This window comes from Alligator mississippiensis, chromosome 8 (genome assembly GCF_030867095.1).
Source record: "Alligator mississippiensis isolate rAllMis1 chromosome 8, rAllMis1, whole genome shotgun sequence".
In the NCBI taxonomy this organism is placed as follows: domain Eukaryota; kingdom Metazoa; phylum Chordata; order Crocodylia; family Alligatoridae; genus Alligator; species Alligator mississippiensis.
This window is the reverse complement of record NC_081831.1, coordinates 754,593-782,495: the sequence shown is the minus strand read 5'-3', so window position 1 is coordinate 782,495 and position 27,903 is coordinate 754,593. Positions and strand designations below refer to the sequence as shown.

General features: G+C 70.0%; 4 protein-coding genes across 14 annotated transcripts in view; 2 read left to right on the top strand and 2 right to left on the bottom strand.

Annotated features, from left to right (window-relative positions):
* The window catches only part of RBFOX3 (RNA binding fox-1 homolog 3), a 200,936-nt gene extending 188,716 nt beyond the window's left edge, over positions 1-12,220 (top strand). For 8 of the 10 annotated variants that reach the window (XM_059731946.1, XM_059731948.1, XM_059731947.1 and 5 more), the window contains 11 exons: positions 2,612-2,863; positions 4,419-4,556; positions 4,686-4,739; positions 5,362-5,454; positions 6,539-6,599; positions 6,705-6,758; positions 7,142-7,274; positions 7,850-7,889; positions 8,296-8,357; positions 8,648-8,726; positions 9,834-12,220. In XM_059731946.1, coding sequence (XP_059587929.1) covers positions 2,645-2,863; positions 4,419-4,556; positions 4,686-4,739; positions 5,362-5,454; positions 6,539-6,599; positions 6,705-6,758; positions 7,142-7,274; positions 7,850-7,889; positions 8,296-8,357; positions 8,648-8,726; positions 9,834-9,878 — 978 coding nt within the window. In that variant the 5' untranslated portion in view covers positions 2,612-2,644 and the 3' untranslated portion in view covers positions 9,879-12,220. The remainder of the gene's footprint in view (positions 1-2,611; positions 2,864-4,418; positions 4,557-4,685; positions 4,740-5,361; positions 5,455-6,538; positions 6,600-6,704; positions 6,759-7,141; positions 7,275-7,849; positions 7,890-8,295; positions 8,358-8,647; positions 8,727-9,833) is intronic. The other 2 variants (XM_059731941.1, XM_059731942.1) reach the window with 2 other exon arrangements.
* A 954-nt stretch (positions 12,221-13,174) lies between these two features.
* On the bottom strand, positions 13,175-17,341 carry ENGASE (endo-beta-N-acetylglucosaminidase). The gene is made up of 14 exons (XM_059731932.1): positions 17,238-17,341; positions 16,647-16,723; positions 16,366-16,567; positions 16,086-16,234; positions 15,843-16,000; positions 15,547-15,695; positions 15,177-15,342; positions 14,924-15,027; positions 14,741-14,849; positions 14,465-14,646; positions 14,143-14,282; positions 13,942-14,047; positions 13,656-13,770; positions 13,175-13,566 (listed from the first exon to the last, which is right to left on the bottom strand). The coding sequence occupies exons 1-14, from the start codon at positions 17,309-17,311 to the stop codon at positions 13,204-13,206; spliced, it is 2,094 nt and encodes a 697-aa protein (XP_059587915.1). The 5' UTR covers positions 17,312-17,341; the 3' UTR covers positions 13,175-13,203.
* A 1,008-nt stretch (positions 17,342-18,349) lies between these two features.
* On the bottom strand, positions 18,350-22,984 carry C1QTNF1 (C1q and TNF related 1). The gene is made up of 5 exons (XM_059731950.1): positions 22,421-22,984; positions 20,462-20,566; positions 19,937-20,087; positions 19,648-19,769; positions 18,350-19,457 (listed from the first exon to the last, which is right to left on the bottom strand). The coding sequence occupies exons 3-5, from the start codon at positions 20,074-20,076 to the stop codon at positions 18,907-18,909; spliced, it is 813 nt and encodes a 270-aa protein (XP_059587933.1). The 5' UTR covers positions 20,077-20,087; positions 20,462-20,566; positions 22,421-22,984; the 3' UTR covers positions 18,350-18,906.
* On the top strand, positions 20,968-26,039 carry CANT1 (calcium activated nucleotidase 1). Of its 2 annotated transcripts, none has more exons than XM_059731938.1 (4): positions 20,968-22,283; positions 24,066-24,710; positions 24,901-25,104; positions 25,491-26,039. In XM_059731938.1, the coding sequence occupies exons 2-4, from the start codon at positions 24,074-24,076 to the stop codon at positions 25,859-25,861; spliced, it is 1,212 nt and encodes a 403-aa protein (XP_059587921.1). In that variant the 5' UTR covers positions 20,968-22,283; positions 24,066-24,073; the 3' UTR covers positions 25,862-26,039. The 2 variants fall into 2 exon arrangements, with proteins under 2 accessions (XP_059587921.1, XP_059587920.1); XM_059731937.1 differs by lacking the exon at positions 20,968-22,283 and adding an exon at positions 23,380-23,502.
* Positions 26,040-27,903: the final 1,864 nt, after the last annotated feature.

Genomic DNA, 27,903 nt, shown 5'->3' with positions numbered 1-27,903 from the left:
AGGGCTCGGGCCCCGCGGCTGGGTGGGCGTTGGAGCCCCTGCAGAGCTGGCTCCCGGTCTGCTGCGGTGCTGGTGTCTGCGGTGCCGGCGTCTGCTGCATTTCTTGCTCCCCGGTTGCTTGCCACGTGCTCTGGGCCCAGGCTCCCTGCATTGCAGCACCCCCGGCTTCTCCTCCTGTAGTCCCTGCACCCCCACCTTGAAGGCGACGGGCGCTGCGCCCTCCCCGGCGGCGGCTGTGCGTCGCATTGGTGAGCCCCTCTTCTCCAGGGCTGCATGGGGGTGCGCGTGCCGCAGGGCCCGGGGCTGGACAGGCCCAAAGGGTGACGTTTGCCTGGCTGGAGAGGCTTCCGCTTGACCAGTCCAGCCACACACACGAGGGGCAGTGGGGGAGAGCTGCCGTGGTGCACGCTCGTGTGCAAGCTGTATGCAGGCCACCAGCAACCCCGCGAGCCCCTGGAAGTGCATCCGGCTGCGGGCGGCCTGCCTGGCCCTGGTGGTGTCCGAGCAGAGAGGGGCATGCAGGTCACGCAGGCCGGGGGTCTGCTTGGGGGGTGGGCACGTGGCAGGGAAGGGGGCAGGGGGCCCGGGGACAGGACCCAGCCGCAGGAGGAGGGTGGAAACGCCGGGGTTCCCACACGCGGGGGCGGAGGCGGCTCCGGGGGGAGCCTGCGGAGAGCAGCCAGCGTGGGAGGAAGCCGTGAGCGCAGCCAGATCCCTGGTGACGTCAACGGGCATCACTCAGACGAGCCCCTTCTCCGCCCCCTCCATCCTCCGGCCGCCCCAGACCCCGGGGCCAGCGGCCCCTCGCCTGCTCCAGGTGAGCGGGTCCCATCCTGCTCCCTGTCAGCGCCTGGGGATTGATGGGCAGCGCCTGGCAGGCAGGAGCCATAGATCTGTGCCGCTGCGGCACCGGCCGCGGCAGCGCGGGAGACGGCAGGCAGCAAAGCAGGGGAACCTAATGGTCCCTGAATGAAATAATACCTGAGCTGACAGGGCTGCGACAGCCCTCGTTAATAACTGGCACCGGCGCGGCTGTCAGGGCCGGGCGCCAGCGGCACCGAGGACGTGCCCAGGTGCGTGGCCGGCTCTGCGTGCACCCCCGGCTCGCCCTGCCCTGGCCCAGCTGAACGAGGGCAGAAGGGGCATCCTCCCTGGGGCCCAGAGCACCCCACGCTTCGTGGGGCAGTGCCAAGGCACGAGGCCAGCGGGGTTATCTGGCCTCCAGGCGCAGGACGAAGGGCTCCGTCGTGGCAGGTCCGGGGCCTGGAGGCGGTGGCTCCGCGCTCCCTGGCAAGCGCTCCTGGCTGATGCATCCCAGCAAGGCTGGAGCAGCTGAGTCAGCACAGGAAAAAGCCAGGAGCCTTCCAGTGACTTGCAGATCTTAATTTGTGCTGGATTTGCATGTCGTTCCCCACAGGGCTCTGGGCTATGGGGCTCGCTTCCTCCTGGGCGGACCCCGCGGCTGGTCCGTAAGAGCCCCCGGTTTGGGCGGCACATGCCCGCGGCCGGCCCCTCTCCCCAGCATCCTCGTGCATCGTCAGTCGGCCGCGCGCCATCAAGGAGCTTGTGTCCGCGGCCAGAGCCAGGGGTGTGTTTTGTTGGGGAAGATGTGGCGGGGCAGGGAGCAGGGCCGTGCAGCCGTGTCCCCGGCGGTGGGTGTCGCAGGCGCTGCGCTGTGAGCGTGCAGGATTGGGGCCGCGAGTGCGCAGCGAAGGGGCAGGTGTAGGGGTGTGTGCGTGGCGGTGGGGAGGGGGCTGGAGGATGGGCCTCAGCTCCTGGATGGGATCCAGCGGGGATATTGGTTGGGAGCCCGGAGGCCTCCCGTCCACGGCCCTCCTGCTTCTCTTGGCCAGGGCTTGGGCTACCGAGCCCCGTGCAGAGGGGATCGGTCACCAGCCTCTCCTGGTCCCGGACCCCCCGGCCAGGCCCTACTCTGCCCTGTCTCTGCCCGCTCCTCGGGGGTCATAGAACAGCCCCCGCGCAGGGCACACGCATCTGCACGCCCTCGGTGGCGGCCACACTTGCTCGTTCGGCCCGTGGCATCTGTAGCTGGCAGGTCCCGGGCCAAGCCCCTGGCATGGCGCACCGGGCCGGCCGCGGGGTGCGGTACCAGCTGGGCAGCCTCAGAGTGACCTGCCCCGGCTCCGAGGGGACAGGGGCAGGGATTAAATTGTGCCTGGGAGCAAAGGGGCTAATCAAATATTTAGCAGTTAATTGATCTCTGTCTCCTGTGTGCCAAGAGGCCGTTTGACATCTCTCCCGGCCTGACTCACCGCGCTGGCAGTGGCGGGCGGCGATGCCTGCGGTCCCCTGGAGCGCCCGCCTTGCTCCCTGCTGCTGCGAGCTGCGCCCTGCCCTAGTTTCTCTCCCCATGCGTGGGCAGGGAGGGGAGGTGCCAGCTCTCTCCTGCCCACGGGGTAGTGACCCGCACGTCGCCTGTGGCCAAGCCCAGCATCGACCCCTGCAGCACGGGGGGCTCCAGGGACCCGGGGCAGGGCTTTGGCTGCATCTGGGGCGGTTGCTGCCCCGCTCCGTGGGGCTGCGGGCGGCCGTGGCGCGGCTCTGAGCCCTCTGTGGGCCGTGGCAACTGCCTCCCCTTGTCTCCCCGCAGGGCAATCAGGACGCCACGGCTCCTCCTGAAGCGATGGCTCAGCCCTACCCCCCGGCCCAGTATCCCCCACCTCCCCAGAACGGCATCCCCGCAGAGTACGCGCCCCCACACCCCCACCCCACGCAGGAGTACTCGGGGCAGAGCACGGTACCAGAGCACGCCATGACCCTCTACACGCCAGCACAGAGCCACGCCGAGCCGCCGGGCACCGACGCCAGCACGCAGTCCATAGCGGGCACGCAGACGGTGCCGGTAAGAGCCCTGCAGGGCGCCGGGGGGGGCACGGGCAAGCCGGGCTGGCACGGCGACACCCCGTGGCATCCACAGCTGGGGTGGGGGAGGCGTGGGAGGGGGAACCTGCTGCCTGGGAAGAGGAGGGGCTGCATGGGGACTGGGGGCATCCAGCGCGGGGGCTCCAGCCCACGGCACCGGACCCCTTGGCTGGCAGGGAAGCGCCGTGGCCACACATGTGGTGCTGGTGCCCCCGTGGCTCCTGTGCTCGGCAGCTGCAGCACACGGGGCCCTGCTCTGCTCCCCTATCATCTCAAATCACTTGTAATCTACCTGCTTGGCTGCTTCCCAATCAGATGGCTCCGGCTGTGTGGTTGTAATGCAGCTCCGCCGGGAAAGTGCTGAGCAGAGCACTTCCAGCCCGGCGGGGGGAGAGGGGAGCGCAGCCAGACCCTCTCCTGGGCTCACGCACGCAATTGCACGCACAGGCACATGTACATGCATGTGCATGTACACATGTGGAATTGCACATGCACGATATGCAGGGAATGGCATGCACATTCATTCACATGCATGGATGTACACAATTGCACACAATAGTGCGTGCACACATGAAATTGCATGTGTGCACACATGTACATATGCGTGCATGGATTGCACACGCGCATCTGTGAGCTTATCTACATATACACACACTGAATTGTGCACACGTACATACATACACACAATTGCACATGCACATATATATGCACAGAATTGCATGCGCGCACACATGTACATATACACACTTGAGATTGCACATGCACACCTGTGAACATAGCTACATATGCACACACAGAATTGTGTGCACACACATGCACACGTGCGCATGGATTTGGACACCTCTGTGCATGCATGCACAAGGGTGCATGGACACAACTGTGCACCCATGCGTGCATACATGTACATATACATGCATGGATTGCACGTGCACACCTGTGAACATATCTACGTACACACACACACACACAGAATTATGCACATGCACACACACAGTTGCAGATGCACACATGCACATATACATGCATGTAATAGCATGCACATGTACATATACACACATAAGATTGTGTGCACACACGTGCAAACATCTTTACATACACACACACAGAATTGTGTGCACACACATGCACACAGAGAATTGCACACACATACAGACACGCATGCGTGGATATGGACACCTGCACGCATGAATGCACATGGGTGTACGCACACACAACTGTGTGCCCATGTGTGCACACATGCACAGGCTCCACGTGTGCCCTCAGCTCCATTGGGTGAGACTGCTGGAAGCAAGCCGGCAGAGGAGTGCAGGGGTCTCTGCCCACCTCGCTGCCCATCCGCTGTCCCCCTGGGTCCTGCCGGGGCGGCAGACTGTGGCGGGCGCAGCACCCGCCACCGCCACTGGGAGAGGCTAGGGTGGTGCCAGGCGTGGGCCGGCGGGCGGGCAGGGCAGCGGTGCCGTGTGTGGCCGCAGCGCGTCGCCCTCTCCGGCAGGTCCCTGTGGCGCCTGACTGGCCGGGGGGCTCGTGTTTTGCAGCAGACAGACGAAGCGGCGCAGACAGACAGCCAGCAGCTCCACTCCTCAGACCACACAGACAAGCAGCAGCCCAAGCGGTTACACGTCTCCAACATCCCCTTCCGGTTCCGGGACCCCGACCTGCGGCAAATGTTCGGGGTATGTATGCCAACCCCGTGCCCGCAGCCCCGGGAGCCCTGCCACCCCGCACCAAGCTCGGCGGGGATGGGAGGGCGGCCCTGCGTGCCGGCTCCGGGGCCGCCCTGACGCTCCGCTCTGTCCTTGCAGCAATTTGGGAAGATCCTGGACGTGGAGATCATCTTCAACGAGCGGGGCTCCAAGGTGGGTGCCGCCCGCGCCAGCCCGGAGCAGCCAGGCCGAGCGGCCGCTCCTCCCGGAGGAGGATGCCTGGGGACGGGGCCTGTCTTCCCTGCTCTTCTGCCTCGCTCCTGTCCTAACCCCGGCTCTCGGCTCTCGTGCGCTGCTGCTTCTCCCTCTCCTCTCCCCCTCCCAGCCCAGGCCGTGCCTGGCCCCCACCCTCCTGCCCTTGCCTCTTGCACCTTCTCGGCTGGGACGACACCCAGACGTCCCGGCTTGGCCCGCGGCCCAGGGGCTCGGCTTTGCCCCCAACGTCCTGGGCGAGGACTCGGAGACTCGTTCTTCTGTCCAGCTGGGCAGTGCCTGGGCTGTCCCCTGCCCCGGGCAGCGCCGGCCGCCCCGTGCGTGTGGACGCTCCCGCTGTGCCCTCCTGTCTCTCGGCCCCGGCGTGGGGCGACACCGGGGCTGGAGCTGGGCTCCCCGTGCTCCGCCGGCCCTGGACCGACCCGGCCCCGTGCACAGCAGCAGCCGCGGCCAGAGCCCACCCTCCTGACCGCCTCTCTCTCTGCCCCGCACTGCCCCCCTCTCTGTCTCTCTCTGCCCTCCCCCCCGTCTCTGTCTCTCCCCCTTTCTCCTCTGCTCACAGGGTTTTGGGTTTGTAACTTTTGAAACTAGCACAGATGCCGACCGGGCACGGGAGAAGCTGAATGGCACAATCGTAGAGGGACGGAAAATTGAGGTGCTCAGATAAGTGTGACCGTGCCGCTGCCTGCTGCGTCGCGCCCGGTCCGGCCCCTGCACGCCTCCTCCCGGGCTCGGGGCTCTGCTCCGGCATGGCCCGCCCCGCGCCTCGGAGCTGCGGGGGCACTGCAGCAGGCTGGGCCGCCTCGTCCCAAGGGGTGCGGGCACAGGGGTCGTGGGTGCCATGCACCTCCTCGCCTCTCCGTGCCCTCTCGGCCCCGGGCCAGCCGTGCAAGCATGCCCATGCGAGCCGGGGCCCATTGCATGCTCCTGTCTTGTGGCGCTTGCGGTGGGACGTGTCCAGCTCTGGTGGGGCTGGGGGTCGTGCATGTCACCAGGGCTCACGGCGTTGCAGCGGGCGCAGGGGGATCTGCAAGGGAGTTTCTTTGCTTACGCTGAGAAGTCGCTGGATGAAACCACTGCTGTCTCCCAGGGCTGGGAGAGGGGAGACGCCTTCCTCTGGCCCCCAGGCAGCACTAGGCAAGGTCAGGGTTAGGGTTAGGGCTACTCTGGTCCTGGCTGCTGAGTTCAGTGGCAAACGGAGCGGAGCTCGCTCCCCGTGCCCATGCATCTCTGGTGTTTGGGCTGGTGCTGGGCACTGCAGGGAGCTTGCATGGTGCTACCAGCATCCATCCTGCCCAGCTCCGATGCTCCATGGGCACAAATCTCTCCCCCCTGCCCTGCTGGGCAGCAGGCGGACAGGGCCTTGTCCTGCCATGGAGAGCACGAAGGAGCTTGACCCATGGGCAGGGCTGCGGGCAAACTTCTCCGTGCCGAGCAGAGTGCCGGAGCCGCGCGGCAGCACCGAGACCCGGGCGCGGAGCCAGGGAGGGCTCCGCAGTCCATTGCGCGGCCTCAGGCTGCCGGCACGACTGGGGCTGTTTGTAGGAAGTGCAAGGCGCATGTTGCTGACACGCGAGCCGGGCACGGCACCGTGCAAAGGGACCCCATGCCCTGCCTGCGCTGATGCTCCTCCATCCCGGGCACCATGGCAGAGACGTGGCGCTGAGCAGACCCCTGGGATGCGGCATCCCCGGCCCAGCTGGGCACAGACTGATCCCACCCGCGCCCTCTCTCCGCAGGTGAACAACGCCACCGCCCGCGTCATGACGAACAAGAAGGCTGCAAACCCCTACACAAACGGTGAGCGCCCGCGGGGGGGTGGCCGCGGGCTGGCAGGGGTGGGGGCGGTGATGGCCGGCCTGCCCAGGCCTCCCGGGACGGCCCTCACGCTGCTCTGTCCCGCAGGCTGGAAGCTGAACCCGGTGGTGGGAGCCGTCTACGGGCCTGAATTCTATGCAGGTAACGTCTGCGGCGGCCGGAGCCGGCGGGCAGCTCGGGGCAGGGCCCGTCCTCACAGGGAACAGGGAGCCGGACCACGGCCACCTGCACGGGGCCATGGCTGCAGCCTCCCGGCAGCGCCCGGGCGTCCATGGCACGCGCGCTGCATGGCAGCAAAGCCATTACTCCCATGGCTGCCGGAGAGCGTGTGCCCGCAGCGGGAGGCACTTGCCCCAGACAGATGCCAGGGATGCTCCCTTCACCAATGCCCCTGTGGGCACGTGCAGTCGTGGGGGCTGCCCTTGTATCCCATCGCGGCCCAGGCGTCCCCAGCTCGCGGGGGCAGCGGTGCCGGCGCGGGCACCTCAGCGTAGCAGGCTCACGGCCCTCTCTCTCCCCTCCAGTCACAGGGTTCCCTTACCCCGCCACGGGGACGGCCGTGGCGTACCGAGGGGCGCACTTGCGGGGCCGGGGGCGCGCTGTCTACAACACCTTCCGCGCCGCGCCCCCGCCTCCCCCCATCCCCACCTACGGAGCGTGAGTACCGCCGGGAGGGGGGCAGCTGCATGCAATGCCCGTCCTGGGGGAGTGTGCCGCTTGCGTGCAAGAGCGGAGAGCTCGGGGCCGGGGCCGGCCATCCCACAGCCCTGACGTGGGACCATATGCCCGGGTCTGCAGCCCTCAGGGCGTGGTTGCTAGCGTGGACAGGGCGTCTGCTCCGTGCAGCCTCGCGGGAGCCGCTGCAGCAGTGTTGTGGAAATCTCTGCATCCCCCGTCCTGCGCGGGCTCTGGGCTTCCTCGGCGGGGCAGCTGTGGCTTCAGGGTCTGCGTTGCCCCCAGCCCGGGCGCTTGTGCCGCTCTCCACAGCTGGCTGGGCCACGGCGGCGCCGGCCCCCACTGTCCTCAGCCCACTCTGCCCACCCTGCTTCCCAGGGCCCTTCATCCAGAGCCTGTCCTGCTGTCACGGCTTTGGCCCTCCCCTGGACCCGTCACACGTCCCCACCCGAGAGCTGCCCCTGGAAGCAGCAGCCCCGTCGCGGTGGCCCTGCCCATCCCCGCCGGCTCCGCGCTCGCCCTGGGGCTCACGGGCTTTGCTTCTGGCTGCTTTGCAGGGTCGTGTATCAGGACGGATTCTACGGAGCCGAGATCTACGTAAGTGCCCGCCGTGGCCGCCCAGGGGGTGTCCGTGTCCCTCCATTTAACGCATCCAGCAAAGCAGGTGCAGGGTGAAGGGAAAGGCCCATTAGCTGCGCCGCAGCCCCGTTGCTCGAGGCAGTGGCTGGGCGATGACCCGGGGGTGCCGGGGTTGCGCTGGCAGGGGCAGCCGAGACGGAGCAGGGCTCGATCTGGGGGCAAGAGCTGCGCGGGGGTTGGCCACGGCGAAACCACGCCGGCATCGACCCGGGATGACAGCGCAGAGAGATCTGCTGACACGGAAAGTGCAGCTGGAAAGTGGGGCCGAGGGCAAGGGAGGAAAGGGGATGCCGTGCTTCCCCAGGAGGGTGGGCTGTGCCCCAGCCTGCCCTCCCTAACGGCCTTGTCTCCTCTCGCTGCGCAGGGAGGATACGCGGCATACAGGTATGCCCAGCCCGCCGCGGCGGCGGCAGCGTACAGCGACAGGTGAGCGCCCCTGCCCGCCATGCCCAGGATGCTGCTTCCCAGCCTGGGTTACTCCTGAGCCCCATGTCCAGCCCTCCTTGCCCGGGGGACCCCAGGCCCCGAGAGCAGCCCCCGCCTGAGAACTTGGCACTCGTCACATCGGTGCCGCTCTCAGCTGGTCCCCGCCACACCCCCTGGCCAGGGAGACGGCATAGCCCCCGTCCCCGGGGGGCTCAGGGAGGAAGGTGGGGTGGCTTCCCCGGCAGCCTCGGCCCCCCAGCGTCTAACCTTCCCGCCGGCTTTGTTCCCAGCTACGGCAGAGTGTACGCGGCCGCGGACCCGTACCACCACACCATCGGCCCTGCCGCCACGTACAGCATCGGCACCATGGTAAGAGCCGCCCCCGGCTGCCCTCCTTCCTGCGCCCCCCGAGATGCTGGGCCATGCGGGCGGTCGGGCACACGGCCCCCGGCGGGGCTGGGTCTCTGCCCAACGGCCGCAGAGAGGGCAGGGGCCTGGGAGACCTGACCCTGCCTGGCCCCGTGCATGCCCGAGGGAGGCCCCGGACCCAGGGACCCCCGGCCCGAGGGAGGCTGCCCGACCCCTCTGCCCCTGCCCAGCCCCTGCTGCCCCAGGCAGAGGCAGCCCCCGCCCCCCAGCTGAGCACAGAGCCTGGTGCCCGAGCAGCTTGTGGCCCTGGAGCCCCCCCGCACACATGCCTCCGGCATGCCGAGCAGCATGTCCAGCGCCGACCGCATGCGTGCGCCTGCGTGTGCATGCCCGTGCCATGCCGTGCCTGCCGCGCGCCCCCCGCGATGCGTGTTAATGGTCGTTTTTAGCTAGCTTTGCAACCAGCATCAAAGATGAAAAATCCCGTCTGCGGGGGCCTCAAGCCAACCAGTCTTTTTCTTCCTTTTTTTAACACCCCCCGGCCCGGCCGAGGGGTGGGCAGCCGCGTGCGGGGGGCCCTGCTGGCGCCCGCCCCAGCTCCCTGCCCCCTGCAGCCGCTAGCTAAAAGCTCCCATTAATGAGGGCAGCGACGGTCTCTGCCCGTGCCTGCCCCGCGCCCTCCTCTTTGCTGCGGGCTCGGAGCCGGGCAGCGGAGTCGGGCGCCCTACGGCCGTCCGTGCAGACAGACCCGGGCCAGAGCGGGGGCTCCAGGTGCAGGGAGCCGGGGGGCTGCTAGCGGGGCCGCGAGGAGCCCTGCCGCGGCGCCCCCGTCTCCGCGCTCCTGGCGGGGAGGGAAGCCCCGTGGCACCCGGAGCAGGGGCCGAGCACGCCCCGGGCAGGACGCAGCAGGCTCTGGGGCTCGGAGCCTCCCTGCCCCGGCGCCGCCTGCATGCACGGCGCAGAAGCCCCCGGGGGCACGCGGCTGCCCCCGGCCCCTGCCCCGCGGATACACACCCCCGCCCTTGGATGTCGTGGAAAAAAAGGGAAGAAAATGGGCATTGCCTGTCTCCAATACTGATTGGCTTTTTTTCATCTTTGATGTTGCAGGCTAGTCTATACCGAGGAGGGTACAGCCGCTTCACTCCCTACTAGCAAGACAGACCCATCCCCACAGTATTTAACACTGACTGCTCACTAGAAACCAAACCAAACTAAGCCAGGGCAGAGCGTCCCGGAGGAGCGCGGCCCTGCCCGGGCCAGGGCCCTGCCCTGCCAGCCTCAGCAACCCAGACCTATCGATAGGTTTTACCTCAAGCCGCTCGTCCCGCGTCTCCTGCCTCCCTGCGCCCGCGTGCGGCCTGACCCGGCTGGACGGAGGCAGCCGTGCGTCCGGTCCTGCTCTCCCCGCCATACAGCCAGCAGCCGAACAGCGGGGGAGAGCCCGGGCACGGGCCCCTCCCGGCCCCCCACCCCAGGGCCAGTGCAGCGCGCAGCCCCCAGCCCCGGCCTCCTGCTCCCCGCGCGCCCGTGCTCACGGCATCGTCTTCCATTCCCGGGCCGCAGGGAGCGCCAGCGCCCCACGGACAAGCAGCCCCGGCCCCAGGGAGCATAGCGCTGGACCCGGTGGGCGCCTTGCAAGCCGCCCCGCAATTGCCTCGGGGGCAGCGCTGCCCCCGCCTGGCTCTCGCAGCTGCCCCCGGGGTGCTCCGAGCCCCCCGGCTCCCGGGAGGCTCAGGCCGCGGGGTGCCCCGGCGCCGGGGGCGCGGGAGCACCCCAGCCCTGCCTCGCCCGCCCCAGCCGTAGGGACCCCGACGCCTGCCGCTAGCGTGCGCACGTGGGGCAGGGGGGCGCTGTGCATGGCTGCGAGGAGCTGGGCCCGGGGCGTGAGCCGGGCCGGCCCCGGCGCTGGCTCCGTGCCCGCGGGCGAGTTCTGCCTTTCTGTTTCTGTTGTAGTGAAGCCGCAGCCGTCTCCTCCTGGGACCAGGAAGGGCAAACACACACAGTACAAACGCCCCTAAAACAGAGCAACAAAAAAACACACAGCAAGCAAGGCAAGGCACCAAGCGAGAGTCCCCTCCCGTCCACACACGCGCGGAGAGCCAGCGAGCCCCGCCGGAGCGCTGCGCCTGCCCGCATCGCCGAGAGGCCGCACCACCCGACCGGACTGCGCCGCGGCCCCCGCCACCACCCCCGGCCGGCGGCGGGAGACCCAGCCCCGCTCCCTGCCGGCCCGCCGGCCCTCACGACCCCGGGGCGGGCGGGGAGGGGAGCGGCACGGGGCAGCCTCTGGCACGGGCTCCGCAGGCGGGCACCACGTCTTCCTTTCCGCTGCCCCCCAGAGCAGAGCCGTGGGGCACGGGGCTCTGGGCACCCCTTGCCCTGGGCTGGGGGGGGGACTCGGCCTCAGGGGTAGGAATCTCGCTTCTCATTGTCCGAGCTCCGGTAGTTTAGCGCTTGCTGCTCATCCGTGCATCGAGTGTGCGAGGCCTCTGCTCCCCGAGCAGCGCGGGGCCCGGCTGTGCTTTGCTGGGGGTGGGGGGCGGGGGGCCGGGGGGGAAGAGCCCTGCCTGCTTGGGGGATTTCTGTTCAACTCGCTCGCATGTCCTTCCCCCGTGTCCTGCGCCCCCGGCTCCCCGGCGGGCGCTGCGTCCCCCTGCCCCTGGCTCCCCCGGGCCGGGCCGCGGCGCAGCACGGAGCCAGGAGCACCGGGACACGCTCTGCCTCTCCCACTCTCGCCGCCGGCCCCCGCGGCAGGCTGGCCCTGGCCCAGGCCCACGGCCCCGATGGCTCTTGGCCTTGGGGGCAGGAGGGCAGCCGTGGCTCCCAGGGGTGCGCATCCCCTCCCCGCTGCCCGCCAGGGCCCTGCTCAGAGCTGGCCGGAGCCCATGCGAGCCCGGGGGCCGCAACCACCCGGCTGGACCAGCGCCGGGGCGGCGCCAGGGGCCCACAGCTGCTCTTTGGCAGCCAGGGATGGAGAGAGCTGCCCATGCCGCGGGGCACAGCGTGGAGCCCCACAAGGCCTCGCCTGCTCCCTGCAGCCACTCGCACCCAGCCCAGCCTCGGGGGCGGTGGAGCCGGGGGGGCGACCCCTACACCCGTGGGTGGGCAAGCACTGGGAGCACTGGCGTGGCCGTCGGGGCTGGCCGGCTGCAGGGCAGGGGGGCACTCCCCGCGGCGCCATCATCTCATCACACCTCACTTTATATTCTGCGTACGCTCCTGACGCTCCAGCAATGAGCCCCCCTTTTCTATTCCCGTTGTACATAGCCCCCTCCCGGCCCCCACCCCTGTACAGAGCTCCCCCCACCCCATCCGCTGCACTGGCCCCTCGCGGAGCCAGTCGCGCCCCGGAGCGCAGGCCGGCGCCGGCCCATTCTGTATGCTTCGAAGGTGTGACCATTCTAATAAACAGTATTATTATTATTATTATTATTACAACGAGGATTATTATTATTATTATTATGGAAATTATTAATAAAGAGTTCTTTCTTCAACCAGGATGGCTCGGGTTTTGACTGGGGGCTCTGGTGGGGGCACAACCCCGTGTAGAGAGCAGGGCTCAGGGCTGCGCCGAGGTGACCGGGTCAGGGCCAAGCTCGGGGTCAGGGGGAGGCAGTGGGGTGTGCGCAGGCCAGGCAGTCCGGTGCTGGGCTGCCTCAGCCCGTTGCTCTGCCTTGCCCTGCGTGCGAGGTGCTGCTGCGTGCCGCAGGCTCCTGCCCTGTTCATCCCAAGGGAGCTGGGGCGCTGGGTAGGGAAGCCACGGGGCTGCCCAGGTGGCACGCTTGGGCCACTGGCTGCACCAAGACCCACATTCCTCCAGCCATCAGCTCCCTTGTCTCTTGCTTTCCGGAGCTGGTGCCACCCCCGTGCTCTGCTGCAGCCCCGGCCCCTCAGCCTTTGCAGTAATTGCCCCTGTGGATCGTCTCTCCTCTGCATAAGAGGCCTGGGGAGAGCAGGTGGGTGCAGGGGGCCGGGCCCACAAGGCATGGGGGAACCAGGAGCAGCTGGGGCACAGAGCTGCTTTGTGCCTGAGCCAGGCTGGGGGAACGTGGCCAGCCCCAATGCGAGACCACGGGGTTCGGGGTCCTGGGCAGGATCCAGCCCAGCCTGGCCACGCCATGCAGCCTGGGAGCGGTGGCTCAGGAGGGAGATGCAAAGGCCTGGAGAGCAGGAGCCTTCCCGCTGCCTCTCTACACCTTGTGCACAGGTGCTCCCCGCTTGCCGGCGCAGCGTTGTACTGCAGACCCCCGCCGACCCCTTGCCACCAGCAGCGCAGGGGCTGGTTCTCGGGGCTGCTGGCAACAAGGCCTCGCTGCACCCTGGGTACCGTGGTGCTGGAGGGGGCCAGGCACTGAGGCACCGGGGTCAGCGCAGGGCTTGGGGCTGCCACATCCCCCGCCTCTCCCTCGCCTCAGCCCACGGCAGCCACGAGGCAGAGACACGCAGGCTGCTCCAAGGCCACGTTTACTGGGCTGGCTCAGGGGCTGGAGTACCCCAGCAGCAGGTGCCCCCATGCCGCCGGCTCCACCGGGAACCCCTCGGGCAGCACCGGCTCCACCAGGAACACCACGGTGCCGGACTGTCCCGGACCCACCGCGGGCACCGGCACGTCCACCGCGCGGTACAGGGGCGCGTATGCCAGCCCCAGCAGCCGCTGCGGCTCTGCGGCCCGCTGGTTGTGGATGCGGAAGCCGCGGGCCAAGCTGGTCGGGTAGGCCCAGCGCAGGGTGAGGCTGAGCAAGAGCTCGTCCGGCCCGGGACCCCGGCGCCATCGCAGCTGGGAGGCCTCAAGGTGTCGCACCAGGGGTGGGGAGGCTGGGATCACATCCGCATCCAGCACCTTGGAGGAGATGGTGCTCAGCAAGGGGATGCCAGCACCCCCCTGGGCCACGTCCTCCTTCCACCCTCTCCCCGGGGTGCTCGTCTCACCCAGATCTCGCCGAGGCGGCAGGAGAAGGGGGTCTCGTGTGGGCTGGCCGGGCGGTGTGCCAGCACCAGGGAGAGCTCGTGCAAGGCGCAGTCCTGCAGCTCCAGCTCGTAGCACCTGAGAGCAAGGGCACGGTGGGTCGGCACGGGTGCAGTCCAGCCCCGCGCCCCTGCCCTGCCACAGCCCCCCCACCGCCTGCCACCCGGAGACCCCAGGACGTGCCCAGGGTTGTGGGTGGATGCAGGGGACGGCGCCGCGCCCTGGCTCCCCCACGACACCGGGACTTACTGGTTCGTCCAGCCCTGGGTGCTCTGTTCTCCGCAGGTGCTGAGCATCGTGGACAGGCCGGGCGGGGGGCCCGGGAGGGGCCGGGGCTGGTGCCGCCTGGTCGGCTCTGCAGGAGGGTAGGGAGCCATCAGGGCACGGGGGCAGCCTGGCACAGACGCTGTGTGCCATCCAGCAAAATGGGGGGCACGGGGCAGTCCTCACCAATGTCGCCAACGCGGCAGGAGCCGGAGTCCCGGGTGGCGAGTTCCAGCGCGACCGTGACCCCGGCCTGCGGCTCCTCCAGCTTGTACAGCAGGGACAGGAACAGCTTGGGGGGGGCCGGCGTCTGGAAGGAGAAGAGCCTGGTGGCCCCCGGCCCACCCGGGCACACACGGGAGAGAGCGAGTTACACGGGGCTACAGGCACAGCGGCACCCGCACGCGGCCGCAGACGGGATGTGCCCCCGGCCCGGCCAGCTGCCCGCCAGGCCCCAGGCACGTCCCACACAGGCACCGCCGCGCCGTCGGCCCCGGCCCGTGCTCACCGGACGGCCACGTGCTCAGCGTCGGGCGGGATGGCCCCCGCCACCAGCAGGGAGCTGCCCCCCTCCCAGGCGTCACGCAGGCAGCAGTGTGTGCGCGGCCCACCGCCCGGCCCCCGGTGCTCTGTGAACAGCGGCTGGATCTCCTGGGCGCTCAGGTTGTACCAGGGGCTGACCACCACCTCCTGCAGGCAAGAAGGGCCGGGAATGGGGCTGAGCTTGGGGCCGGGCGGGCGCCTGTCGAAGCCCGGGCAGTGCCCGCCCCAGTCCCGCACGCACCTGTCCGGAGGAGAACCTCCCGGTGCCCATGCCCAGGTTGAAGGAGGTGTGCAAGGGCAGCGTGCCGATGCTGTGCGTGGACAGCTGCTCTGTCAGCAGCCCCCAGAACCTGTGGGGAGAGGCGCTGAGAGGAGCCGGAAGCCCCCGCCCAGCCCCACGCCCCTACCAGCCCGGCCCGCTTACTTGTCCTCGTTGGGCAGGAAGTCCGTCGCCCCCAGGTGCTCGTAGACCCAGCCGGGCGCGAAGAGGGCAGCAGAGAGGCCATGCTTGCGGATCAGGCGCAGGGACTGCGGGCACGAGGGTGAGCGACCTGCTCAGCTGCTGCAGTCCGGCAAACCCTGCTCCCGCCCTGCCCTGACCACAGCCTGCGGGGCCGGGGATGTGTGACCCCCTCGTGGGCAGGGGGTGGCACCCTGGCAGAGGCCCAGCCACGTACCTTGTCTGTATCGAAGCCGCCACCCACCACATCCCCGCGGGCAAAGATGTCGATGCCCACGTAGACATCAGCCCAGCGCTCCCCGGCTTGTGCCCGCGTCCGCTCCAGGTGCTCCTCCTTCCAGTTGTAGTTGGTGAACAGCCCGTCGCAGGCGTCGAAGAAGACCCTGCGGGGCGGGGCGGGGCGGGACTGGAGCCAAGCTGTGACCCAGGGGCATTGGGTGCAGCCAGCACGGGCCCCACGGCACAGCTCTGCACCCGTCAGGATGGCAGGAAAGGAAGGGGGCTGCGCCCGGGAACAGGCTGCTCCCCAGGGGCTGCAATGGGCTGGCGGTGAGGGAGCCCAGCTGCCCCCTGTGCGCCGCCCTCACCTGTTCTCCTCGTTCAGCTCGTTCTGCCACTTGAGCTGGCCGCTCCGCAGGACGCTGTCGTACCAGAGCACCAGCCCGCCCGGCACCAGCCGCCCCAGCTGCTCCTTCAGCTGCCGCAGGAAGAGGGGCAGCGTCCGCACGGCCGCCTCCTGCCGGAGAGAGCAGAGGGCAGACGTCACGCCCGGGCCGCGGACAGCCCCAGCAAGCGCCGGACGCAGCTGCCAGCGCTGCCGGAGAGGAGGCTCTGTCTGGGGGGGCAGCACGGCGTGCAGCATGGCTGCGAGGGCGCTGCTCACGCTCAGCTCATTCTCGATGTTGACCAGCCAGCCGTCGAAGCGGTAGAAGCTGGCGATGCGGGCCAGCTGCTTGGCCACGGCGCTGTATGCCTCCGCCTGCCCGGCCAGGAACGACTCGCACGTCTTCTTGCCTTCCGTCCACTCGGTGATGAAGGTCCCTGCAGCCGGGGCAGAGGGAGACTCAGCTGCGGGCAGGCCTGGCCTCCTCCGCTCCCTCCCGGGCAACGGGCCCGAGCCCCTCACCCAGCACGGAGACGCCGTTCCTGTGGGCAGCGTTGGTCCAGCCCACGGGCGGGATGGTCACCACGTGGTGGCTGAAGTAGACGAAGATGTCGATGTACTGCCAGTGGTAAAACACGTAGGGACTGCGCGTGGCCGAGCCCTGGATGAATCTGCCGGGAAAGGTGGAGTCGGGCGAGGTCCTTGGAGGACCGCTCTGCGCCCTCCCTGCACGGGCACCGCACACGTCCCTGCCCCAGCACGAAGCAGGGATGCCCTCCACTCCCCGCACCGCTGTGCCCACCTGTCCTCCAGGTACCCGCCCTTCATGTCGTGGCACACCAGCGTGCGCGGTCTCTTGCTGTGCAGCGGAGGTTGGCGCGCGGCCAGCGGCGTCGCGGCCACGTTGAAGTCATCGTCGCGGGTGGGCTTCCACGCCACCAGCTCCTCCAGGCTGGACAGGTAGAAGCTGACCGGCTCGGTCGTGTCCGTGTCAAAGTGCCGGGCTAGAGCGGGAGAGGCGGGTTGGACCGCGGGCGGCGGGGCCGGCGGGCGGACGCGGGCGGGAGCAGCTCAGCACCTTACCTGGCAGGGGCTCGGGCGTGTAGCTGACCGTGCGGTGCACGACGGTGGTGCCTTGGCCCTTGGCGGCAGACGGGGAGCTGGGCGGAGAACGGCCAGGGCGGTGAGGTGCGCGGGCAAGGACCCACGTGCCACTCCTGGCACACGAGCCGGGCTCTGGCCCGCACCTGGACGAGCACCCCCACCCCTCTGCTGCGGGGCGGCGGGTCCTTTAAGGGCTGCGGCTCTGGCGCAGAGCATGCCGGGACTTGTAGTTCGCAGGGCAAAGCAGGGCGCACCCGGATACAACGAGCCTTCCCGCCCGAGGCGGGGAAACAGCGGGGTGCGGGTGCAGGTGCACGGGCGGCAGGGAAACTGAGGCAGGGCTGCAGCGGCTCCGGCCCCGCCCGTCACGTGGCCACGCAGCCGGTTCAGCCGCGTCGGGGCGGGTCCGGCCGGGAGCGCGGTTTCGCTCTGCCACCGACTGCCGGCCGGCCTTGCCCACGTCCCCTAGCCGCCGCCGCCGCCGCTGCTCGGCCGGAGCCCCTGTCCTGCCCTGCCCTGCCCCCCCGGCCCTGCAGCTCCCCCGGCCCGGCCCGGCCCGGCCCGACTCACCCCCGCAGCCGCTGCGCCGCCGGCCCCTGGCCCGCCTCGGCCTCGGCCGCCCGCTTGCCCCCGGCCGGCCGCATGGCTCCGCTTCCTCGGTCGGCTGGCCCCGCCCCGCCCCGCCCCGCCCCGCCCCGCCCGGCCCGGCCCGGCTGCAGCCAATGCCGGCGGCGCGGAGGCGGCTCCAGCGGTTAGGGGAGGTGGGCAAGGCCGGGCCGGCAGTCGGTGGCAGAGCGACCCCGGCCCGGCGCCCGCGGGGGCTGGAGCTGCAGCTGTGCCCGGGCCCTGGCTCGGGGTCGGTGGGCTGGGAAAAGGGGTCCGCCTGGGCTGTGGGGCAGCGGGACCAGCTTGGGTTGTCTGGGCTCCCGGCTGGCGCGGAGCCCGGAGCAGACACGGCTCCCCTACCCGCCCCGGAGGTGGGGTGCTTGGCCCGCTACCCCGTCAGCGCTAGCCCCGCGCACCCCTCTCCTCTGCAGGTGTCTCTCGTGCAGCTAGGCCTGGAGCCGGGGCAGGGCCGCGGTGCTTCAGGGAGCCCCTGACCGCGGCTGCCCCAGCCCGGATCGGGGCCGGACAGGCTGCTCCGGCTGGATTGTTTCGCTTGGCCCGGGCGGCTCTGCGAGGCGAGCTCATCACGGCCCCGCTCCAGCGCACCTCTCCCGGCGCGGTTCTTGGAAGGGCTCTCCTCGCTGCCTGGCTGACCCGGCCCGCCCGAGGACCGCAGCGCTGGCCAGGGCGCCCGAGGTGACCAGGGCACGGCGTCCTCGCACCGACCCGGGCAGGGCAGGGCAGGGCAGGGCACTCATGGGGCTGAGAAACTCCTTGGACTCCGAGGTTTCGGCCTCGTGCAGCTGCTGGAATCACCGCCCTGCCCCGCTGCGTCTGCCCCAGACGGGCTCTCGGAGAGGCTGGGGGGCTCAGTGCTGCGTGGGTCCCCCGCTGTCTCCCAGCCTGCGGCAGGACTGGGCTGGTGTCCTGTCCGGGGAGGAGAAGCCCTGCCTGGAAACCCCAGCCCATGGGCATGCACAGCGCTGGGGCCTGGCAGGAAAGCCCCGGTGTGGGCAGGCGTTGCCCCGCATCTGTCAGGGCCACGAGCGCGATGGAAGGAAGGAGCGTGCAGTCACTCGCAGCTGAACCGGGGGTTTAATGTGAGGGCAGAGCCCTGCGGAGCGTGGGGGGCCGTACGCTGCCCTGCCCCTGCTCTGCTGTCGCGCCAACTAAAATCGAAGCCTGGCCCGCGGCCGCAGAAGGGCTGATGGGTGGGGGCTCCTGCAGCTGGGACCGCCACCCTGGAGCCCCTTGGGGACTAGCACAGAACCGGGGCCTGGGGCCAGGCCTCCCTGGATGGTGCCCTGCACCCAGGGACCTGCTAGATCTTCCTGGCACAGTCCTGGCAAGGAAATAGGCACAAGCACCACACCTGGGCACGGACCTCTCTGCTGCTATTCCCCTGCACACCTGTCCCAAACCCAGCAGCCTCAGCAGCCCTGGTCTCACTAATCACGGGTTCCCTGGGGAAAGCGGGGCGCGGGGACGCAGGTGTCTGTACAGCCCCTGGCAGGGCCGTGGCGTCATCGAGGGGGTAGAGCTCGCCTTAATGCTGGCGGCGTGGGATCTGGCCCCAGTCGGGGGCGCGGACAAGGAGCGGGGACACGGGAAGGGGGCAGGGGCGGGCAGGCACTCAGGGGTCCCCGCTGTACTTGACCAGGTGCCCGCTGAAGGTGACGTAGGTGTCGAACTCGTCGCTGAAGATGGCGTTGTCCCGCTCGCCCTTGAAGAGCCGCACCCAGACCTCGTCCTGCTCCCGCAGCTCCAGCATGATGCTCTGGCTCTGCATGATGCTGCGGTCGCTGGCCTGGGCGTACAGGACCACGGCCGCCTCCGCGTTGTGCATCAGGTGCAGGTAGGTCTCCTTCTGGTTCCAGGTGTGCACGTGCAGGCTGAAGTAGTAGATCCCGGGCACGTAGCAGTAGAACTTGCCCGTGAACATGTTGAAGTGGCCGTAGAGGTTGACGAACTCGGTGTCGAAGATCAGCGTCTGGTAGTAGGCGTTGCTGTGCAGTGGCTTCCTGCGGCCCACCGAGAAGGCGGCGTAGTGGCTCTTGCACCGTTCCCCGGTCGCCCCCACGCTGCCCTTCTGGCCCTTGGCCCCCACGTGGCCCCGGTTGCCTGTCATGCCTGGCTTGCCAAACTTCCCCTGGAGGCCGCGCTCGCCCATGTCCCCTTTCTCCCCTGGGGAAGAGAAGCGTCGTGGCTGAGGGGTGGGGGGGAGCTACAGCAAACCCATCCCCTGCAGCAGGGGCGCCCGCCTCTGCCACTGCAAAGGGGTAGCACGCAGCCAGGGGTGGTGGCACCTGCCAGGCCCGGGGTCCTCCCCATCCAGAGCAGCCGCCTGGCCCACAAGCCCCCAGGGGCCTCTTACCCTTCAGGATGGTCATGTTGATCTGGGCCACGGGCTGGTAGAGCGGGGGAGGCTGCTCGGGGGTGTCGCAGCAGCGCACGCACTGGGGCTGCCGGCTGTACCGCTCCCGGGCCCACTCGGTCCTGCCAGGGAGAAGAGCAGCACCGACGCGGTGCGGGGACCCGCAGCGCAGGGGGCTCCTCCCCGAGCCTCCCCCGGCCCTGGGGCCAGCTGGCATCACGGGTTCCCTTCAGCTCACGCAGCCCAGCAGCCGCGCTCTGGGGCAGGGGCCCACCGGGCACCCCCTTACCTGGCTGAGCGTGGCTGGGGCACGGTCCGGCCCTTGGCAGGGTCCCTCTGGGGGCGCCGGCTGGGGGGCGGTTGGCCGAGCGCAGGGGCGGGCCGCGGCAGGCAGCACAGCAGCAGGAGGCCAAGAGCCCACGGCCCCATCCCGCAGGGCCCTGCAAGGCACGAGGCGATGGCAAGGGCTGAGCTGGTTCCTTGGCAGAGCTGCACGGCACTGGGCTCACATTGCCTGCCCCAGGGCCCCCTCGCCAGGCCAGGGGGATGGTGCATGCGCCCCCCCGTGCAGGGCCTGGTGCATGGGGCTGGGTGTGGCTGCTCTGAATGTTTCCGGGCGCAGGGCCAGGGCTGTCGGCCGGCCCAAGCACAGCTGCTCCAGCTGGGGCGTGGGGCAGGAGCCGGCCCATGCCGGAAGGGGTGCAAGGACAGGGGATAGATACAGTACAGGGGTGCCCCGGGGGTGGAAGTATTGCACTGTCCTGGGCAGGAGGGGGCATCCCTGCTGGTCCCTGGGAGAGGCCCCGGCCGTTACCTGGAGGCGCTGGCGCTGACCCGGCTGGTGCTGGAGCAGGTCCCGCAGCCTCGCTCGCTCGCTCACTCCCTCCCCCAGCTGACTGCCATCAGCTCCAGGCTCAGCCTGCGGGTGCAAGAGCAGCCAGCTCGTGGGGCACGTGGCAGGGGCCAGGCGCAGACCTCCCAGCAGGCGCTGGTCCCTGCCCCTTTGCCCACCTGGACACAGCCCCGCCTGGCCCAGGGCTGGAGGCACCAGCGTCAGTGCCTGAAGCCACGCAGAGCTGGTCCAAAGCCCGCCGGGCAGCTGCCAGTGCGGTACCGGGGAGCCCGTGCACGGCGACCTGGGCAGAGGCGCAGGCCTGTACCCACGGTGTGGCCGAGCAGGGACCCCTCCGGCTGCCAGCGCCCAGCAGGCACCTGCCCTGTCTCCCTGTCGGGGCTGGCTGGGAGGAACCCGCCTGCTCCTTCCAGACCTGAGCGTGCCAAGGGCAATATTTGCACCCCCCCCCCCCCCCATTGGCTTCCAGGGCTCGTTCCATCTCGGCTCAGGGACGCCTGCACCCGAGGCCAAGGAAATCAAGCCAGAGACGGACGGCAGGCACGGAGGAGCAGGCTGAGCGGGTTCCAGGCCGGCGTCCTCTGGGGCCAGAGCCCTGCCCGAGGCGCCAGCGTTGCAGCCGGGAGCTGCTCCAGACAATGTCCCCAAGCCCGCACCAGGCCTGGGGCTAGTATGGGCCCTGCCAGGCCCTGAGGGCTGTGCCCCTATGTGCTGCAGAGCGGGGGCTGATCGAGAGGGACAAGCACCCTTGGCTTGCTCCGGGCCATCCAGGGCCGGGCGGGTGCGTAAGCCCAGTGAGTTCCCAGGAGCCGTGCACCCGCGCTCCCAGACCCGAGCCGGATGCAGCGCGGGAGCTGAGATGGGCGCTCTGCAGCTCTGCCAGGTGGGTGGGAGCAGGGCCAGGGCCAAGCACAGGCCCCTGGAGCCAAGGCCGCTGCAGATGCCTCTGCTCCACTCTCAGATCCCGGGATGCCTGGCTCGTGAGTCATGATAATTGCAGGGATGGGGGGAGGGAGAGCCCAGCCTCGGCCGCTCCTTGGCGGGGTCCCGTCCCCCCACCTTCTCCCCTCCCCAGCTGCCTGGCCCAGCAGGTGCCCTCCCCCGTGTCCGCAGCCGCGAGGGGAGCCCAGGCACTGGGGCGATGCCTGTGCTGCCCTGGGCTGCATGCTGAGCCAGGAGCGCTGGGCTGTGCACACGCGTGTGCGAGCGTGCGTGCACCCACAAGCCCCTGGCATCACGGTAGGGCCTGCGGGGGGTCGTGCAGCAGCTGGGCCCTTCCTGTGGCGCCTGGGACCGGCCCGGCCGGTTGCAAGGCCCCGGCCAGGAAATTCTCACGGAGCCGAGGCAGCTCCTTTCCCAGGACGTTGTGGGGCCGGCGGAGGAGGCGCGTTTGCACGCAGCTACCCTGGGCACGGAGGCATTAGCACGTGCGTGTGCTCCTGCTCAGGGGCTTTTGTTTTTTCCGGTCCGGGCTGGCCGTGCTCCAGCGGCACGCAAGGACCTTGCAGTTTGGCAGCTGCTTCAGCCAGCTCAGAGAGGGGCAGAATGGGGCAGCCTCCCACCGCGCCCCGGGGCAGTGGGGGGATGCCAGCGCCCTGACACCCCCGGGGCGAGGATGTGACAGCGCGGCACGGAGCCAGGCCCACGCAGCCGCCCCCACCCGCGGCACGGCCCGGTCCCCAGCAGCCACGGGACCACGCAGCCCTGCCCGCTGCACCGGGCGATGGTACGGGCGCTCGGAGCACACGCCTGCTGGGTCCTGGGTGTGGACGGCGTGCGGCAGGTGAGCAGGGGCGGGCACGGCCGTGGCAGGGGCTCGGTGCCCGTTCCCCAGCGGTGCCCGCGGACAGGCAGCCTCCGCCCCGTACCGCCTTGCTGCGGTGACCAGAGCAGCCGTGCACGGAGCCCCCTGCCCCGTACCTCTGCGCCCGGTCGCACACCCGCTCCCCGGTCACGCTCTCCTGCTTCGGCTCCCCTCTAGAGCATCCTCCGCGGCCGGGGCCCCGGCCTGGCCCCCCGCCCCGTGCTCGCCTGCACTTGCCCCGTGCGGGAGCGCGCTCTGCGCGAGGCTGAGAGGAGAGGGAAGAAAAAGGCCGAGCGCAGAGTCCTCCCCGGCCAGATGTGAGCCCAGGCGTGGCAGCGTCCCCCGAGCGCGCCCGGCGCCCGCAGCCCCGCGCGGGGAAGTGGCTCCAGATGTCGGGCGCGGAGCCAAGGGGGAGGGAGCAGCGTCTGGCCGGCTGCGAGGCGCTGGGGCTGGCCACGGGGGCCAGGCCCGCAGCAGTGGGGGGAGCAGGCGGCATCCCTGCACCTGGGGCAGCCTCTCCCTGGGGTCGCCCCTGCCCCCAGCCCGGGGCTACTCCCTGCTGCTGCCCCCCGCGCCCCGCTCTGCTCCGCTGGGGCAGGTCGGTGCAGGACGACCCAAGCAGGGCTGGGCCCTGGGGGCAGGAGGGGTCAGCCCAGGCCACTGCCTGCCCCTGCCGCCTCCAGGGGGCGCACACCCCAGCAGGGAGCATGCTGGGAATTGTAGTCCCTAGCGCGTGGTGGGCTGGGAGTTGTAGTACCCGGCGCAAAGCATTTAGGGGATTGTAGTTTTATCCCGCGCGTGGTGTGCTGGGAACTGTAGTCCCCTGCGCGAAGCATCTGGGGAGGTGTAGTTCCAGGCACAGGGCGTGCTGGGAGCTGTAGTTCTCGGCGCGATGCCTGTTGGGAGCAGTAGTTCTCGGCGCGAAAAATATTGGGAGGTGAAGTTCCCGGCGCGGGGCGTGCTGGGAGCTGTAGTTCTGGGCGCGAGGCATGCTGGGAGGTGTAGTTGTCGGCGCGGGGCGTGCTGGGAGCTGTGTTTCCCAGCTAGAAACACGTTGGGAGGTGTCTCTCCCACGCGCGGGGCGTGCTGGGAGCCGTAGTCCCCCGCGCGGGGCGTGCTGGGAGCGGTGGTTCGCGGCGCGCGGCATGCCGGGAGCGGTAGTTCCGGGGCGGAGCCGGGGCGCCCCGCGGAGGAGCCGGTGAGCGCTGCGCTGCGGGCCCGGGCGGCGGGGCCGGGGTTGGCGGCGGGGCTGGGGCGGGGCCGGGCGGGCGGGAGCCCCCACCCCCGCACCGGACCCGGCCCCCACGAGCACGGGGCAGGGAGCGGGGCCCCAGCGCAGGGGCGTGGGGGGCAGTGCGGGGCTCTAGCTGCGGGCTGGCATGAGCAGTGCCCGGCGTCATGTGGGCGTGCCGCGCCACCCTGGGGTGCCCGTGCTCTGCAGCCCCCCAGGCCCCGCTGTGCCTCGAGGAGCCGGCCCTGCCCCGGCGCTGGGGCCGCCTGCCCCCGCCGTGCCCGGCCTCCCGCCCGCTCCCGCGGCCGCCTGCCACGTCTGTGCGGCGCGGGCCGGGCCGTGACGCCCACACCTTTGACCTGCTGGCACTTTTCCTGCCAGCGCCGCCCGCATCCTGCTCGGGGCGGGGCCGCCGCACCTGCCGCACCTCGTCCCCGGGCCAGGAGCGGGGACGTCCACGCGTCGCCACGTCGCGGTGGAGGGGAGGGGGAGCCCCCGCCTAACCCCGCTCTTCTCCCCGCCCGCGCCAGGTCCTCCGATGCCCGCGCCGCCCTGCCCGCGCCGGGAATGGAGTGAGCCCATGAGCCCGCTGCGCATCAGCGTGGGAGGCCTCCCCGTGCTCGCCTCCATGACCAAGGGCGCCGACCCGCGGTTCCGCCCGCGCTGGCGCGCCATCGTGCTGTCCTCGGCCGGCGTGGGCCTGGTGCTGCTGCTGCTGTGCCTGCACCGGCCCCCCGCGGCCCGGCCGGCCCCCGGCGGCACGCGCGGCTGGCGGGGCGGCGCGCGGGCGTCGGGGGGCGGCTACAACGACACCTACCCGCTGTCCCCGCCGCAGCGCAACGCCGAGGGCGTGCGCTATCGCATCGGCGTCATCGCCGACCTGGACACGCGGTCGCGGGGCGCCCGGGACCACACCTGGTTCAGCTACCTGAAGAAGGGCTACCTGGTGCTGTCGGCCAGCGGGGACCGCGTGGCCGTGGAGTGGGACGCCGAGGACTGCGTGCTGGAGTCGCACCTGGCCGAGAAGGGCCGCGGCATGGAGCTGTCCGACCTGGTCGTCTTCAACGGCAAGCTGTACGCCGTGGACGACCGCACCGGCGTGGTCTACCAGGTCGAGGGCACCAAGGTGGTGCCCTGGGTGATCCTCTCGGATGGGGACGGCACCGTGGGCAAAGGTGAGCCCGCTCTGGCGCTAGGACCCTTCCTCTCCTGGCCTTGCCCTTGGGCGGGAGGGCTGGGGGCGCCCAGGGTGGGGGGCAGCCGGGGATGCCCGTTCAGCTGTGGGCTCTGTGGAAAGATCGGTGGTCGCGGGTCCCCGGGATGCCCGGTGCGGGCTGACGCCAACGCTGGGTCTGTGCGCGGCAGGCTTCAAGGCGGAGTGGCTGGCAGTGAAAGACGAGCACCTGTACGTGGGTGGCCTGGGCAAGGAGTGGACCACGACCACTGGGGAGGTGGTGAACGAGAACCCCGAGTGGGTGAAGGTGGTTGGCTACAAGGGGGACGTGGACCACGAGAACTGGGTCTCCAACTACAACGCGCTGCGGGCAGCCGTGGGCATCAGGCCCCCAGGTGAGAGGGAGCACGACTGCCCTGGGCACTGGCAGGGAGGGGTGGGGGGCACCGTGGCATTGAGTCCACGTGCCCTGGTGTGGGGTGATGCTTCCTGAGCTGCAGGGGCTAGTGGAGCACGAGCGGTGCCCGTGGGTTGGGACAGGAGGCCTCGCTCTGCTGTTCTGGGGCTGGGGCAGCGTGGGGCGGGTGCACGAGCTTGCGGGCACGGAGCAGGAGACCTGTGACCTGCTCCGTGACGGCCAGGGCTGGCCATTCAGACCTGCCAATGCCCCGTTGTCTGTGGCAGGGGCAGGCAGTGGCCCATGGGCCACTCCTGGCACCCAGTCCTGTGCCCGGCCTCCCCTCCCGGCCATGGCAGGTGATGTGGCTCTGTCCCTCCCCAGGCTACCTGATCCACGAGTCAGCCTCTTGGAGCGACACGCTGCAGCGCTGGTTTTTCTTGCCCCGCCGAGCCAGCCACGAGCGCTACGACGAGAAGGAGGACGAGCACCGCGGCACCAACCTGCTGCTCAGCGCCACGCAGGACTTCAGGGACGTGGCCCTGCGGCGCGTCGGCGACGTGGTGCCCACCCATGGCTTCTCCGCCTTCAAGTTCATCCCCGACACCGACGACCAGATCATCGTGGCCCTCAAGTCGGAGGAGGACCAGGGCAAGGTGGCCAGCTACATCCTGGCCTTCACGCTGGACGGGCGCCTGCTCCTGCCCGAGACTCACATTGGGGACGTGAAATACGAGGGCATCGAGTTTATATAGCAGAGACTTGCAACGGGACACAGGGCTGGGGCCGGAGCACTGCTCTTGGGCTCGGCAGGTCCAAGCCACTGGAGAGGCGCCGGGCCAGCTCCCGGCATGCGGCTGGCCGGTGGCCCCAGGCTGGACCCGGGCGCCGCCTGGCAGAGGTTGGCACATCCGGTAAAAGAGCCTGGCTGCAGTTGTGTGGCTCGCCTGTGTCTCGGCGCTGACGCCTGGTGGCGAGGGACGGGCACTGCAGGCTGCCACGTGCTGCCCTGCTCCCTGGAGGGGGTTTGGGGGCGTCTCGTGGCCCCGAGCAGGGCAGCGCAGGAGGGGGCATCCCCTTTCCTGCCCGGCTGCGCTGCCCCTGGCTCCAAGCCCCGAGCTCTGGAGGGCGAGTGCCTCAGAGGCGCCTGCTTGCCATGGCCCACGGGGTGGGGGAACAGTGCTGAGTTGCCATGCCTGTAGGTGAAGGCAGGCTGGCGTGCGCTTCGAGTGCCTGCCCAGCTTGGATGGGAGCATCCCTCCAGGGCAGCTCTGCCCCTGCCACGCCACGTGCGGGCAGCTCTCCTGGAGGGGGAGGTGAGGGCTCTCCCTAATCGTTCTGCCAGAGACCACCCTGGGCCGGCCGTGACCTGCCCGGCCTGGCTCCTGCCCCCCTTGGGCAGAAAGTCCCTCCTAGACCCCGGGAACAGGACTGCACCCTGGCCGCCGGGCTGGATCCCAGCCTGGGCCCCACAAGGAATAGGGGAAGCATTTGCCTTTGGTTGCTGGGATCCTTCAGCCTTTCTTCCCGCCCCTGCTACGCCACCGTGCCAGAGCTGCACCCACTCGAGATGCTGCAAGCTCACTGCCCCCCTCCGCATGGGGCAGGGGCAAGGCAGGCTCTGGGCCTGGGATTGGAGCCCTGGGGCCATGCTTCTGGGTAACGGGCACCCTGGACTGCCCCTGTGAGCCGTGGCATATTGGTGCATGGCAGTGGCTCATGTCTCGCTGCTGGGGGCTTGACGGGCTGCGTGGACTGCCACCTCGGCGCCATGGTGCAACCGAGCGCCAAGCCCTGGCCTGCACGGCTCCATCCTGTCAGGAGCCGGGAGACCCCAGGCGTAGGCGACGGGCTGAGCAACTCCCCTCGTGGGGTGCCCGTGCAGGGGGAGCACTGCCCGGTGTCTCTTCCAGGCAGCAGGAGGGCATCCCCGGCCCGAATGGGACCAGAGGTGGGTTGGTCCCTGGGCCACAGAGATGCTCTCTCCCTGCCCAGCCTCTCCCTTGGGAGAACCAGCTTCATGCCTGTGGTGACGGGAGCGCCGTGTCCGTGCCAGGGCTCTGAGATCCGGCAGGCGCAAAGCCCGTCTCCCGTGGGATGGCTGTGCCCTGCCATGTAGGTAAGTGGGGCCTAGGGAGGGGCCGTGCCCCCTGAACCCAGGTGTTCTGGAGTCCGGGCCCCATGCCCTCCTATCCTGGTGTTGGGCCAGGCCAGAAAGGGCCTTGGGAAAGCCAGCATGGCGGGAGGTTCCCCAGGAGATGGGCAAGACCCAGGGGTGCATGAGCCCCGGGCAGCGCTTGACCCCTACGTGCACTGTCCCTGTCCAGAGCCATGGGTTGTCCCTGCAGCGGCCCTGATCCATCCCCCTGGGAGTGATTCAGTGGCATGTGGGGGCCCTTCCTGGCCCGGGGCTCCCACAGGATGCCCACATGCCTGCTGCCCCCCAGCCGCCGTGCCCTGGGTCCCAGCTGGAGCCCTGGGCGAGTGCTGCCCCAAGCTGGGCAGTGTGGCCCCATGCCATGCAGGAGCGGGGGGGCAGGTATCCCCCCACTCAGGGGGGCTGGTGGATCCCCGGCGCTGGCGGGGTAGAGCAGTTGCTGCCCATGTGTGCCAGGCCACTGCTGCTGTGCGATGCCAGGCCAAGTCCTGCAAAGGTGGAAGGGGCTGGGCCCCACAGCTCGGTCCTGGCTCTGCTGAGCCTGGGGGCTGTGGGTGCAGCTGCTGCATGAGCCCCCCATGTGCCTGTGAGGTCCTCTCCCAGGCAGCCTTGAGCCCGAGCCCCTGGCAGGGTGACCCA

Excerpts from the sequence above, each read along its gene's own strand:
- ENGASE (XM_059731932.1), bottom strand. The coding sequence starts at position 17,311 with ATGCGGCCGGCCGGGGGCAAGCGGGCGGCCGAGGCCGAGGCGGGCCAG. Across the intron at positions 14,647-14,740 it reads GGAGGTTCTCCTCCGGACAG|GAGGTGGTGGTCAGCCCCTG; the intron begins GTGCGTGCGGGA and ends TCTTGCCTGCAG. Across the intron at positions 14,048-14,142 it reads CTGCCGCGTTGGCGACATTG|AGCCGACCAGGCGGCACCAG; the intron begins GTGAGGACTGCC and ends ACCCTCCTGCAG.
- C1QTNF1 (XM_059731950.1), bottom strand. The coding sequence starts at position 20,076 with ATGGGGCCGTGGGCTCTTGGCCTCCTGCTGCTGTGCTGCCTGCCGCGG. Across the intron at positions 19,770-19,936 it reads CCCCAGCCACGCTCAGCCAG|GACCGAGTGGGCCCGGGAGC; the intron begins GTAAGGGGGTGC and ends TCTCCCTGGCAG. Across the intron at positions 19,458-19,647 it reads CAACATGACCATCCTGAAGG|GGGAGAAAGGGGACATGGGC; the intron begins GTAAGAGGCCCC and ends TCTCTTCCCCAG.
- CANT1 (XM_059731938.1), top strand. The coding sequence starts at position 24,074 with ATGCCCGCGCCGCCCTGCCCGCGCCGGGAATGGAGTGAGCCCATGAGC. Across the intron at positions 24,711-24,900 it reads GGACGGCACCGTGGGCAAAG|GCTTCAAGGCGGAGTGGCTG; the intron begins GTGAGCCCGCTC and ends TGTGCGCGGCAG. Across the intron at positions 25,105-25,490 it reads CGTGGGCATCAGGCCCCCAG|GCTACCTGATCCACGAGTCA; the intron begins GTGAGAGGGAGC and ends GTCCCTCCCCAG.